We start from the raw sequence: 14112 nt of genomic DNA, 5'->3' as shown, positions 1-14112 counted from the left end.
TTTTTTTACAGGTAATCCACTTGTCTGTAACTGTGCAATTATTTGGTTAAAATCATGGCTTTCCGAGTCTTCTTCCCTTGGTCCAAAATGTGCTGATGGAACATACGTAAAAGGTATGCCATTTTCTAAAAGTGACTGCATGAATATACCTATTCATGTTTCAGACATCAAATCATGTGTAACATTTGAAAATGAAGCATTATTACCGAATTTGGCAACATCTCAAGTTTTTTCATCATTAGACAAAATTAAAGATTATGAAACTCATATAAAAAATAACTACCACGGTAACAAATTAAGCAACAGACCTTTACCAGAAGAATCCGATTATTTCTACGATGAATATGTAGACTATCCTTATAATGAAACAATACTTGAAAATATGAGTGATAATATAAATCAGACTGACAAATCCAAAAATCGCATAAGCAACACACCTAGCACTCCTATAAAAAACATAACAAATACAAAGACAGGCATTGCATTAAAAGTGCCTGTACCATCCAGTGGTTTCACATTCTTTGGAGTTCCTCTACCATCAATTGACATGGGAAAGCTATTAAACACAGGCCGAAAAATTGATTGGTCAGATAATAGAAACAATCAACATAATATGAAAAAGTATCAAGAAACAGAAACTCCAAGATTTGAAACAGGTGGATTTTCTCCCATGCTTCCAGCTGCATCAGATGGCTTCATGCCAATAGCGAATCCAACAATATCTCATACGATGATAGGAAATGAAGTTTCGTTAGCTAAAAGTAAAACAGAAAGAGTTGGACAAAGTGTCTTAGCTGTAGACAATATACCACCAAAAAGAACAGTTCATAATAATGCAACTCATAAAAAAACTAAAAGTGAAATACATGAATTAGAAGCTTATCATGGTGATGACAATACTACACATATTGCTTATAACAGAACTAAGAATATAGAAGAACAAAATAGTGATCCAAACCACTTAAGAAAATATAATCTTATGGAATCTAATATGACTATAACTCAAGCAACAGATAAAGAAGGTATCATAACCACAGATACAAGCAATGATATGTCTTTACATGGATGGCTTGAGACTACTAGTATTTTACCATCATCACCTTCAGTAACATCAACACCACCCCTAAAAAAGCATATAGAAAATCAATCCAGCCAGAGTCAACCTACAGCACTTTCTGCTATCCTTTTACCAACCAATGAAGATGTAGCTAAGAACTACAGCAGAACTGCAACAATAACAAAAGTTAATATGCCACATGCTGAGCATTATGATCTTCATAACAATTATGCACCAGTTATTAACCGTGAAGCAAAAACTAGATTCTCTGAAACTATCAAAACTGGAAATACAAATACCAACACAAAGAGAATAGATGATCATGAATGGTATTACAAGAACTATAACAAAACTAATCTAGATCCCTACGTTGCACCTGGTATTCACACTTCTTCAACTTGTAAAATTGTTTCAAATTCTAATACTCAAATACCTATAGTAATAATATATTTACTGTTGTTAATAATTTAAATACCAAATTATGGAATAAAAATTTAATACTACATTGTGGCTAATTCCATTGTACACAATCTCTAAACTAAACTAAAATGGAACGTCTAAATCTATTGCTATCCCTTTCATAATGTTGCTTGCGGAAAAGGATAGCACAAGATTTAGACCTGGTAATTTAGTTTAGTTTAGAGATTGTGTACAAGAGAATTGGCCCCATTGTGTTTTATTCATAATAGTTAAGTCATTTACTTATAACACAACGTTAACAAAGAGGTTCGAGGATTTAAACATAAAATGACTTATTTTAATTCATCGAAGTGACTCTTATCAACTTATAAAGTACTAGCTGATGCCCGCTACTTCGTACGCGTGGATTTAGGTTTTTAAAAATCCAGTGGGAACTCTTAAATTTTCCGGGATAAAAAGTAGCCTATGTCCTTTCCCAGGTTGCAAGCTACCTCTGTACTAAATTTCGTCAAAATCGGTTGAACGGTTGAGCCGTGAAAAGCTAGCAGGCAGACAGACAGACACACTTTCGCATTTATAATATTAGTATGGATTAAGGTGAGACAGTGATTTCATAAAGAATTCAAAATAAGAGCTGGCCACAGGATACACTCCATACTAAAATCTTCCAATCCCTTTATACTTATCTAAGTCATACAAAGTTTACAAACTACAGCTGTTCTCTAGTAAGTATCTAAGTAGGTACCTAGAAGGCAGACAAAATAAAAGTAAAAAATATATATATTAAATTTGATATTTGTTTTAAACATTTTAATAGTACATCTACAATGTTAATTCAATATATTTTGTTGTAATATCTAGTAGAAAGGTTTTAATTTTGTCTGACTAGTTGCCTAGATCAAGCTACTTAAGACAACCACTAAAAATTAAAGTTCATTTTCTAAAAAATAGCTTCGTAATTTATCTAAGGCTTTACACCTATGAGATATTTTGTTTTTCTCTTCTTTTGGTAGTTCAGCATAAGTTTTATCATAGCCATCAGGTTGAAAAATACAGTCCCATCCAAAATCTCTGCTACCTCTTGGAGACACAATTTCACCTTTGGTGATACCTTGAAAAAGCACCACTTCTGAATCATCACTAAAACCAGAACAATATGCAAATGTACAGACCGCTTCAGCAGATTTGTCTTCCCATCCTGTTAGCATTTTATGCAAGCCTTCTGGTTTCATTTTATCTAAAAACCATTTAATATACGGCCCAGGCAGACCACCCAGCGCGTTGAAACATAGGCTTGTGTCTTCAATAAAAACTGGCCTTTTCAACCGGCGGGCCGCTTCTTGACACTTCTTTATAGATACCTCGTCTATTTCACCTTGTAACTCGGGCAAATCTAACATATGATTTACTACTTCAAATGGGAAATTATTGCCCAATATAGCCCGCACTTCTTCCAATTTTTTCACATTTCCCGTAACGAAAGTGAGCGTCCTATGACTCATTTTTAAGATATATATTTAACGGCAAAATAAAATATGCCAGTTACTTTGTTTTTGTACCTATCCTGGTTAGAATTTTTTTTTATTTTTACTTCGTCTCCGCTCCTGTCCTGTCTTTCACACTGCTGAGTTTGGAGTTGAGTACTGCTGAACCACCAAGAGAATATCCACTATGTGTTTGCTTAATCGACAAGATGAGAATACCGATAACTGATAAGTCATAATATTATGTCCAAGTTAGTTTTTTGGTTTTTATTTATTACGTATCCTTTCAAATTTCACAATCCACATTAGTTCATTAGTTCAAACATCAATAAAAAATTATTTTTAATCACAGACTCAGAGCACCGACCAGAAAAAAAGCTCCAGAAGGGAAATTAAAATGCACAGACTGTAAAATGACAGCAAGAAATGTCAACCAAAACCTTAGAGAATTTAAACTAAAGTTCTTAACTATTATAGGCCCCACATACGGTCAAGCATATTTCTCAAATTTTAAGTTTTTTGACGTTTTGTTTGATGACGTCATCAAACACAAGTGCACGGTGCAAATAGGTACCTACCTACCTACCTACCATTCAAACAGCAGGGCGATTGTCTAAAACCTGCATCAATCATTATTACAATCTCAATTGCTCTGATTGGCTGAATTTGTGCGATTCTTGTTGCAACAATGCATTGTGGCCAATAGTGAGCAAGCATTAACCAATCAGTGATGATTGCGATCGTGACATTGTAGCTGTCAAACAACCGCGGTAGGGCCACAGGTCTGCCGTCTGTCAAACAAGGCGTCACTTTCGACGCAGAATCCAGAAAGGGATACTGCGCTGAGCATAGGGGCTGAGTGATGAGCACCGGGGACAAGAGATTACTTACATTAACTTTAGAAATGTGTTTAAAAAAAAAGGAGACGTTGGGCACGAGAATGGTTAAAACAGCGAGATATAACAAGAATTAATAGGCACCTTCTAGGCAAACGATGATGATGTCATCACTTCCCATCAGGTGTGATCGTGGTCAAGCATGCGCCTATAATGAATAAAAAAAATATATTCACACCGTAGATAGAATAATAGGTAGATGTAAGTAGGTACTGTGTAACCGCGTATGAGATAGCGATAGCACGACGTAACGACGAATAACACGACAATTATTACCATTGTTTAGTAGTCAATGGCCCCGATTCTCTAGTCTCTCTCTAAACTAAATTTAGAGTATCTGCATCCTTTTCTTTTCACTAATGCTAAAAAAGGAACGGAACATGACTTTCACATTTAAAGACTCTAAATTTTAGTGCACAATACAAATTTAAACAGTAGGTTCGCAAGTGCGTGCTAAAATCACGGGTTTTACCATCTAAAAATTAAATTTAGAAATGTCAAACTGCTTCTGTCCTATTCATATTACAATAGTAAGAAGAGGGTGGGAATACTCTAAAATTAGGTTGTGCTTAGAATCGGTGCCAATGTGGCTAATTCTGTTGTACACAATCTCTAAACTAAACTAAAATGGCACGTCTAAATCTATTGCTATCCCTTTCAAAATGTTGCTTGCGGAAAAGGATAGCACTATATTTAGACCTGTTACTTTAGTTTAGTTTAGAGATTGTGTACAAGAGAATTGGCCCCAATATTTGTATTAACCGATCAACAATATTTGTATTAAACGTTTTTTATGTGAAAACAAGTAAATAACTCATGAGAAATACAATAGGCTACTTGACTCATATCTAATTTCGTCCAATAAATGATTATATATTATAGTATTTTGCTTAAGACAACGAAATATATGAATAACAATTATTAAAAACGCAGGATGGATATATAAATCCAATTAAAAAAAATACAGTTTTTATTTTTATTTGAAACGCAGAAAACGCTGTCAGCCATGATGTGACGTCATTCAATATGTAAACAAAGAAATGTCATCCCTATGTCACGCGTGGACTAACGTAGTATCCATACATATAAAATTTAAAGTCCTGACTGACTAACTTATATATCAACGCACAGCCTAAACATCTAAACAGCTGGTCCTAGATACATGAAATTTGGTGGGTGTGTTCTTTGTAGGTAAAGAGAAGGTATCCACTAGGAAAGGATTTTTTGAAATTCCACTCCTGAGTGAGTTAAATGGGGGTTTGAAATTTAATGTCCACGCGGGCGAAGTCACAAGCATAAGCTAGTTTTTATATATTTCTAAAAACTCATAGTAAACGTAAAAAAATATCGTTTTCTCTTTATAAATCGAATAAGTTATTAAGTAAGACTTACAACAAAGTGATCTTTGCAAAAATAAATTTGGGTTGAAGTCGTTAGTCATATTATAGGACCCCTTTAAGCAAGTCTTCGCGTGTTACGTATATTTATTTCACTGGGCACTCTAATCCACAACTTTCCTGTGGTCTTTATCGATGCGTTTTTACATTCTCGGATGATACAATAATGATAATTACTATATTTTTCATGTAAACTAGTATAGAAGTCATGTTTATTAAACTTTGGGAGGTTATGCTGTTGTTTACAAATGCATGACGTCAGAGCACAGATAATCTATCGGCTAAACATGGCCGACAGTGTTTTCACTTGTCTAAGAAAAATATATTTTTAAATTAAAGTTTTACGGTTTTTAGGGCGCAAAAAAATATAGTGTTAATTTTTTTGATCTAATAGGACAAATATGTTAATATGTTAATATTTGTCCTATTAGATCAAAAACAGACAGACAGACCATTTAAGACCTACTTAAAAAAAGTGTCAACTAGCCTATTACGCCACGAATTCTCAAAGTTTGTTTTGCAACTTCTTGTATGTATTCTTGAAAAAAACCAGTGAAAAAACACGATAAGGGACAAAAAATAGGTTAGCTGCGTCTCTGTTTATCACATTAGTAACTTTATCTGTGCTCTCTTTTTAGTGCGAATGAGAAAGCAAACGTTCCTGCATCTACCTTTATTACTCTATCTACGATTCACACATAAAAAATTATTGAACAAATATGGAGCTAAAATGGAACGTTTGTTTGACAAACATAGCCGTACACCGTCAAGCATGTTTGACAAACAGACCATCAATCAAATTTGCCAAACACATACCTAGTTAGTTTGTTTGACAAACACGTGAAAAACGACCGCAGACGGTCAAGCATGTTTGTCAAGCACGTAAAATTTGACAAACATGCTTGACCGTCTGTGAGGCCTCTAAATAGTAATTTTTCTTTTGTCTGTGATGATGACTGTCAAATTCTGCTTTTTGTGAACGGCGGTGAGCCGTAAATTAATGATATTTTCTCGAAAATAAAGCTTTTCATCGCTTTATTCTATCGTGGCCACGCGTTGAAAGCTTTTGTCTCAAAAGTGCTTACAGGATAAGCTAGAAGTAATAAATTATATAAAAATGCCTAGTCAGGAAGTTGTGACCACTAAAGTTGTGGTTCATCCACTTGTACTGCTGAGTGTTGTGGATCATTTTAACCGTATGGGCAAAATTGGGAATCAGAAGCGTGTTGTTGGCGTACTCCTTGGATGCTGGAGAGCTAAGGGAGTTCTGGATGTATCAAATAGTTTTGCAGGTGAGTAAATTTATGCATCTAAAACTAGATACCTATATTTAAAAATCAGTATAGAAGTTTTACAACAAAAGTACAGTGATTTTCGTCGTAAAAACAATAGTTCCACGTTTAAAGGGTATTTTGTGAAATTTAGACTTTCTTGCATCTTTGCACTGGTGCCTAAAAACTTGAAGGTACCTATTTAGATAGACTTAAAGCAGGATGTTACAATTCAGGCAATTGGCAAGTATATTCGTTACCTCTAAACGTAGGTAGGTACAGGTTAAGCAATGATTTATTACTTTAGTATAAAGACATATCAGTTTTCAAAATTAATATGAAGTTATTACTAATTATTTACAGTTCCCTTTGATGAAGACGATAAAGATAAATCTGTCTGGTTCCTGGACCATGATTATTTGGAAAACATGTATGGTATGTTCAAGAAAGTGAATGCCCGTGAGAAAGTAGTGGGCTGGTACCACACTGGGCCCAAATTGCACCAGAATGATGTTGCAATCAATGAGCTTGTCAGACGTTACTGCCCTAACTCTGTCCTAGTCATCATTGATGCCAAGCCTAAAGACTTGGGGTTGCCAACTGAAGCTTATCGAGCAGTTGAAGAAGTACATGATGATGGCAGCCCTACAACTAGGACATTCGAGCATGTGCCCAGTGAAATAGGTGCAGAAGAAGCGGAAGAAGTTGGCGTAGAACATCTTTTAAGAGATATTAAAGATACTACAGTGGGCAGTCTCTCTCAACGAGTTACAAACCAGCTGCTTGGCCTAAGAGGCCTTCACTCTCAATTAAGTGAAATCAGAGATTACCTTGTTCAAGTTGGGCAGGGATCTTTGCCAATGAACCACCAGATCATATACCAACTGCAGGACATATTCAATCTTCTTCCAGACATTGCTAGTGACAACTTTGTTGACAACCTCTATATTAAAACCAACGATCAATCCCTTGTAGTATATTTAGCAGCATTAGTAAGATCTATTATAGCCTTGCACAACCTGATCAATAACAAAATAACAAACAGAGATGCAGAAGAGGGAAAGAAAGATGAATCTAAGGATAAGAAAGAAAAGAAAGATGATAAAGAAGAGAAAAAAGGAGATGAGAAAACAAAAGAGAAGAAAGAAAAAGATGAAAAGAAGAAGTAATTTAAAATCATTGTTAGCTTAAGTTGTTTGTAATGCTGAATTATTTTAATAAATTGTATTTACTAATTATTCACAACTGTTTGATCATTTTAGAATGCAAGATACTTCATACCATCAGACTATACCAGTTAACAATAATTTTTATTTGTTTTGATTTTTAGGGATTTTATTTAAAAAACCGGCCAAGTGCGAGTCAGGCTCGCTCACCCGAGGGTTCCGTAGTACAGTCACATTTTTTCGACATTTTGCAGGATAAATCAAAAACTATGATTCATAAAAATAAATAAAAATCTGTTTTAGAATCCACAGGTGAAGCTCTTTCATATGATATCCCACTTGATATAGTTATTTTACTTTGATAATTATACTAATTATTAGTTCATGACCACAATTTAATTTTTTTTGTGTGATGTGACCACAAATTCACGGTTTTCAGATTTTTCCCCTAAAGCCAGCTGTAAGACCCACCTACCTACCAAATTTCATGATTCTAGGTCAACGGGAAGTACCCGGTAGGTTTCTTGACAGACAGACAGACAGACAACTGTGGTGATTGGTGTTGGTGATGATGATAGAAATAAAACGTCTGATCATGTTGAGCGTAAAGCGTGTAATAATCGAGAATGCATTAATACAATGTAACGTGCAACGTTAGCAGTTTTGGCGCAAGCTGGTGTTACACCGGGCTTACGGTTGGAGACACACCAAGCCTACACTACACCTCTACCGTTTTTTTTTTTTTTTTTTTTGAAAGAAAAAAAACAAATAAAGAAATCTTACACATAAAGAACTTAATCATAAAAAGGAATAGTTCTATTCTTATGCACTAATCTAATTTTATTATCTATAATTATCTTAACATTTGGAGATACATCTTCTACCACTGGGTATGGACCTTTTTATAAATTTTCTAGCTTTTTAGTATTCTCTTGCTTAACCAAAACCAAATCATCCTTTTCGTAATGGATTGGATTTATTTTTATATCATATTTAAATTTTCTTGCTTCCTTGCTTTTAATTAAATTATTTCTCGCATCACTTTGAGCTTTTTGTAATCTATATTTAAGTTCAAGAGGATAATTTTCAAAGTTATATAAAGGTTCAACTTTTGATGTCAGATTGTTAGGCAATACACATGCATGGCCAAATACTAATTCATAAGGAGTATATTTAGTTTCACTATGAACTGTTGTGTTGTACGAAAATTTCCAAAAGGGAATCCAAGAACTCCATGAATTTGGAAAACCGTTAGTTTGTATTCTAAGAAAATTACCTAACCCTTTATGTGTATTCTCTAACGCACCAATAGATTCATGATGATAAGCAGTCGATAACATTTTTTCAATACCTAAAATTGTACAAGTTTCTTTCATTATAGAACTAATAAATTCAGATCCTCTATCCGTGCCAATAATCCTTGGAACGCCGTAAGATAAAATAAATTTTTCCACAAAAATTTTAGCAACCTCTTCAGCTGATTTTGTAACTAATGGGTATGCTTCTAAATATTTTGTTAATTCGCATTGAATTGTTAGTATATATTTATATCCAAAATCATCTTTATCTATAGGACCAACAATATCTAAAAATACTTTATCTAAAGCTGAAGATGCTGTCGTAGTTACAGTTAGAGGTTCTCGAATATATCTATGATGCTTACACTTTTGACACTTAATACACTTTTTAATAAACTCGATGACATCTGTTTCCATCCCTGGCCAATAATAATACTTTTTAATATTGTTAAGTGTTCTCCTTACTCCTGCATGTCCACTTGTAGGTAACAAATGGAAATCATTTAATATAAGTTTCTTTTTATCATTATCACTTATTCTCTCCACATTATTTATTACACAAAACCTAAGATTTTCTTTATTTTTACTTTTATCATATTTTATTTTATTTAACATTGTTTTAATCATTTTCAAGTTATCTTCATTTTTAATTATAACGAGCTCTTTTATATTTATCTCTTCACACATATCTTCCAATTCTTTCAACAAGTCGTCTCGCGTCCTTATTGATAAAGAATTTGGGTTCAAACATGAATATATAGTCAACTTTTCCTTAACGTACATGTAGTTTTTATTTCTTGAAACGCGTTTATTTAGTCTTTTATTATTTAAAATATCTAACCACTTTCTCTTATCGATTAATGTCAGTTCCGTGTCATTAGTAGTCTTTTTTAGTATCTCAACAACGTTAGGTTGATCAGTCCTTACGTTGTCTACATGTTGTCTAAATGCCGGTACGTCCTTGTTTGTAATAATATTATTATTCTCAAATTCTCTCGCTTTCTTAGTCTGAGCACGTGTCATCACATTAACATTCTTCTCACTTACATACTTCTCATTCATACTCTTCAACTCATTAGATTCCACAATCATACGAGATAATGCATCTGCAGCTACATTACTCTTTCCCTTTACATACTCAACAACAAAATCATACTCTTCCAGACAAAGTCTAAATTTTGTTAAACGACTGGTAGGATTTCTCATTCCAAATAAATATATTAATGGTTTATGATCTGTTTTTATCCTAAATTTACGAGCATATAAATAAGGCCTAAAATATTTTACTGACCATACTATAGCTAGTAGTTCTTTTTCTATAATCGGGTAATTTAGTTCTGCTTTATTTAGATTTCTGCTCGCATAAGCGATTGGTTTACCGTTTTTATTGCATAATACACTACCTATTGCAAAACCTGAACTGTCTGTTTCTAAAACAAATTCATTATTTTCTGAAAAATCTGGATAACTCAATACTGGAGGATTAATTAGAATATTTTTTAATGTGTTAAAAGCTTCTTCACATTCAGATGACCAATTAAAAATTGCATCTTTTTTTGCGAGTTTATTTAGAGGTAAGACAATATCTGCAAAATTTTTTACGAATTTTCTATAGTAGTTAGCGAATGCTACGAAACGTTTTACATCATCAGTTGATTTTGGAACCGGATAATTCTTTACCACTTTCACCTTTTCTGGATCTGGTAAAATTCCACTGTTTGAAATAACATGGCCTAAATATAAAAGTTCCTTCTTCAAAAATTCACATTTTGAAGGATTTAACTTGAGATTAACTTTTCGAAGTCTTTCAAAAATTGTAATTAAATTTTTATTATGATCTTCCAAATTTCTACCTAAAACTATTAAATCGTCTAGGTATATCAGACATTTTTCATAATTCAATCCTGCCATAGCTACTGTCATTGCTCTAGAAAAAGCACTTGGGCTGATTTTCAGACCCATAGGCAGTCTTTTCATTTGATATTGACCTTGATCAGTCGAAAAAGCAGTATACTTTCTACTTTCTGGATCTAATTCAATTTGATAATACCCTTGCGATAAATCAAGATGTGAAAAATATATGAAACCTGATAACGAATCTAGAATATCTGTGATATTGGGTAGTGGGAATTTGTCATCTTTTATATTATCATTAAGCTTTCTATAATCTATAACAACTCTCCATTTTCTTTCACCTGATTTATCTACCTTTTTTGGAACTATAAGTAATGGACTTGACCAATCACTAACTGACTCTTCTATAATATCATTTTTAAGTAACTCTTCAACCTGTTTTTTAATTTCTTGTTTTTGTGCAAAGGGTAACCTATATGGTTTACTATAAACCGCTGAAGTATTGTCTTTCAATTTAATGTCTTGCTTGTAAATATTCGTTACACTCAATTTATCATTTGGTAAGTGAAAAATATCACTATACTTAGCACAAATATTTTCAATTGTACTTTGTTCTTCCTTATTCAAATAAGATTCCAACTTTAATAAAGAAAATAATTCACGCGTGCGTGACGGGCTTAATAAACTAGAACTAAACTTACTTATATAATACTCATCTGCATCATGCACAATAGGCTTAATATTTCTTAAAACTACTTTATTTTCTGTTGTATTTAATATCTTAACAGGTAAACACCCATTTTTTGGCGAACAAATTGAATTCGCTATGAATACACCATTAGCCACTTCATCGCTTACAATTACGCAATCTTTATTAAGATTAGTAGGAATATACTTAATAACTTCACATCTAGGTTCTATTTCTAACACGTCATCAAAGTTAAGCGCTAATCTTACAGTACTAAATCTATTCCTTAATATTAAACACTTATTTTTATAGTTCACAATCCCACGGTATTTTAACAGAAAGTCTTGTCCTAAAATTCCAGATGAATTACATGGTAAATTACGAAACACATAAAATTTTTGTATGAATTTTTTGCCATAGCTGTAGAGATCTAAAAATACATAACCTTCTGACATAAGACCGCCACCAACTCCATGAATCTCAAACTCATCAGCATAAAATTGTGGTTGATTTCTAAGTTTATTTAATGAACTACGCTTAATAGCGCAAATTGATGCTCCAGTATCCACTAATAAGTCTACTGTCTGACCGTAACGCCTAAAATTCACCCAATTTATGTTATTTCCTGATAAAATGAATTTAGGGACGAAAAAATTTTTCTGAACTCTCGTTGTTTTCAGTTGACGAAGGAGCAGCATAATTTATTTTCCTCTGATTCCTATTTGTAAAAGCTCCTCGTGAACTCCGATTGTTATTTTGCCACTGATATGTAACACCACGACCTCGAGTTGGGTTTGCACCCCTGACCGCATTTCTGGCAGATGAAAAACCACGATTATAATAGGAATATCTTTGGGAATTATTATGAAAGTGATCGTTGTTATGATACGAATTATTATAATATGACCTTGGATAATATTGTGGCCTTCCCCTATTAAAGTTATTATAACCACGTCTACCACGAAATTGACCTCTTTGATATGTCATGAAAGGAGGAGGAGGATTCACTAAGGATTCGTCCTCCGCTGCTCTTATTGCATCTTTCAGAGTGCTATAGTTGCGTGCGGCTATGATCGTGCTTAATTTTTGGCTCCGCAATCCATCTGCAAACCGTTTTATAGCATTTTTTTCATTTAATGGCCGCAAAATTTCGTATTTTGACGGCTCTCCGTCAGCCTGTGAAATCGTTAATTCTACGAATAATTTTTCAATTTCCTGTCCAAATTCTTCAATCGACTTATTGGCCTGAACGGTCGATTGTAGTTTACTTTGTAACGCTACATCGGATTTTTTAGTTAACAGATGCAATTTCATGTCCCGCAATAAAGATTCTACATCGTCGTATTTTGTATTAAGGCGTAGCTTAGCATTACGCGAAAGGCGTGTTTTCAAGATAAAATTCACAAGTAAGCATTTAGTTTCGGTATTTAACATCGAATTATAAAGTTCAATTGCATCTATTAATTTTTGCGTAACACTTTCATCGTCGGTCATAATAGGCAACAAGTTTACCGCGGTTTTCAAATCAAAACTTACCTTACTCTCCATCTTGTCTGTGGAAGTTTCCTGAAAATTACACAAATTAAAAATATCCCTATATAAACTCTCTACCTTATATTTAATTCCTAATACATATTTTTGAGTGTCCTGTGTATACTCGTTTTTATCGAATTTTTCTTGTACTATCCCTATTACTTCTAAATAACTATTATAACATTTATTTGCCTCACTGTACTTTTTCACTAACAAGTCCCCTTTTCTTCTACTAGGTCCGATTTTCACTAAATAAGTCCTTAATTGATTTAATTGCACTAATATAGTATCTAATTGTTCTAATTCCATATATTAATTTTATAAGTTCGCACTTAAGTAACAGGTGCAGTTCTCGGAAAAAGGTCACAGTACATTCCATTCACATCGTAGGTACACTGTTCACAAACACTGGGTCGGGTCACGTCGGCCAAATTTCTCGGAACGTCGCGTCGTGGGGCTCAAATATGCGCTGAAGTCACCATCTCCGGGGGCCTCGTTACAACATTCATATGGCCTGCATTCATTTCTCTTCGTAAGATATTAATTGATTTTTCTTGGCATCTTTTATAAAAATACCACCCAATAGCCATCATCATTATCGACAACACCACTATTAATAAAATATCACTTAATTCCAATTCCGAGTAAAGTCGACTAGCGCTGGCCTCGCCATTGGCATTTTGCGCCACCAGCTTGCGCCACAACGATGGTTTCTTCTTTTGACTTGGAATATTTCTTCCCCATTTTCTACCTTCATCGCTTCTTCTCAAGTCCTTAGAGCAGGGTCGCCATGTGGTGATTGGTGTTGGTGATGATGATAGAAATAAAACGTCTGATCATGTTGAGCGTAAAGCGTGTAATAATCGAGAATGCATTAATACAATGTAACGTGCAACGTTAGCAGTTTTGGCGCAAGCTGGTGTTACACCGGGCTTACGGTTGGAGACACACCAAGCCTACACTACACAACAAAGTGATCCTTAAGGGTTCTGTTTTTCTTTTTGAGGTACGGAACCCTAAAAAAGGAAGTTCATATTTGAAATGTAAT

At 33.9% G+C, this 14112-nt stretch overlaps 4 protein-coding genes across 9 annotated transcripts in view; 2 read left to right on the top strand and 2 right to left on the bottom strand.

Annotated features, from left to right (window-relative positions):
- atk (artichoke) overlaps nt 1–1724 on the top strand; it is a 28422-nt gene extending 26698 nt beyond the window's left edge. For all 6 annotated transcript variants that reach the window (XM_069500263.1, XM_069500353.1, XM_034984121.2 and 3 more), the window contains exon 4: nt 12–1724. In XM_069500263.1, the coding sequence (XP_069356364.1) occupies nt 12–1528 (1517 nt within the window). In that variant the 3' untranslated portion in view covers nt 1529–1724. The remainder of the gene's footprint in view (nt 1–11) is intronic.
- Nucleotides 1725–2241: 517 nt separating this feature from the next.
- On the bottom strand, nt 2242–3370 carry LOC117997297 (inosine triphosphate pyrophosphatase). Its single transcript, XM_069502535.1, has one exon. It carries the CDS (start codon nt 2977–2979, stop codon nt 2404–2406), a length of 576 nt encoding a protein of 191 aa, XP_069358636.1. The 5' UTR covers nt 2980–3370; the 3' UTR covers nt 2242–2403.
- Nucleotides 3371–6196: 2826 nt separating this feature from the next.
- On the top strand, nt 6197–7762 carry Rpn8 (regulatory particle non-ATPase 8). Its single transcript, XM_034985500.2, has 2 exons — nt 6197–6546; nt 6889–7762. The coding sequence occupies exons 1-2, from the start codon at nt 6372–6374 to the stop codon at nt 7692–7694; spliced, it is 981 nt and encodes a 326-aa protein (XP_034841391.1). The 5' UTR covers nt 6197–6371; the 3' UTR covers nt 7695–7762.
- A 767-nt stretch (nt 7763–8529) lies between these two features.
- On the bottom strand, nt 8530–14025 carry LOC138403011 (uncharacterized). Its single transcript, XM_069501876.1, has one exon. It carries the CDS (start codon nt 13371–13373, stop codon nt 12171–12173), a length of 1203 nt encoding a protein of 400 aa, XP_069357977.1. The 5' UTR covers nt 13374–14025; the 3' UTR covers nt 8530–12170.
- Between the last annotated feature and the right edge of the window lie 87 nt (nt 14026–14112).

This window comes from Maniola hyperantus, chromosome 1 (assembly GCF_902806685.2).
Source record: "Maniola hyperantus chromosome 1, iAphHyp1.2, whole genome shotgun sequence".
Taxonomy (NCBI): domain Eukaryota; kingdom Metazoa; phylum Arthropoda; class Insecta; order Lepidoptera; family Nymphalidae; genus Maniola; species Maniola hyperantus.
The sequence above is the reverse complement of the archived record's forward strand: the minus strand, read 5'-3'. Positions and strand labels throughout refer to the sequence as shown.

Bases quoted from the DNA above. Each gene is read 5' to 3' on its own strand.
- LOC138403011 (XM_069501876.1), bottom strand. From the start codon at position 13,373: ATGGAATTAGAACAATTAGATACTATATTAGTGCAATTAAATCAATTA.
- Rpn8 (XM_034985500.2), top strand. From the start codon at position 6,372: ATGCCTAGTCAGGAAGTTGTGACCACTAAAGTTGTGGTTCATCCACTT. The intron at 6,547-6,888 runs GTGAGTAAATTT...AATTATTTACAG, and splicing joins TGTATCAAATAGTTTTGCAG to TTCCCTTTGATGAAGACGAT.
- LOC117997297 (XM_069502535.1), bottom strand. From the start codon at position 2,979: ATGAGTCATAGGACGCTCACTTTCGTTACGGGAAATGTGAAAAAATTG.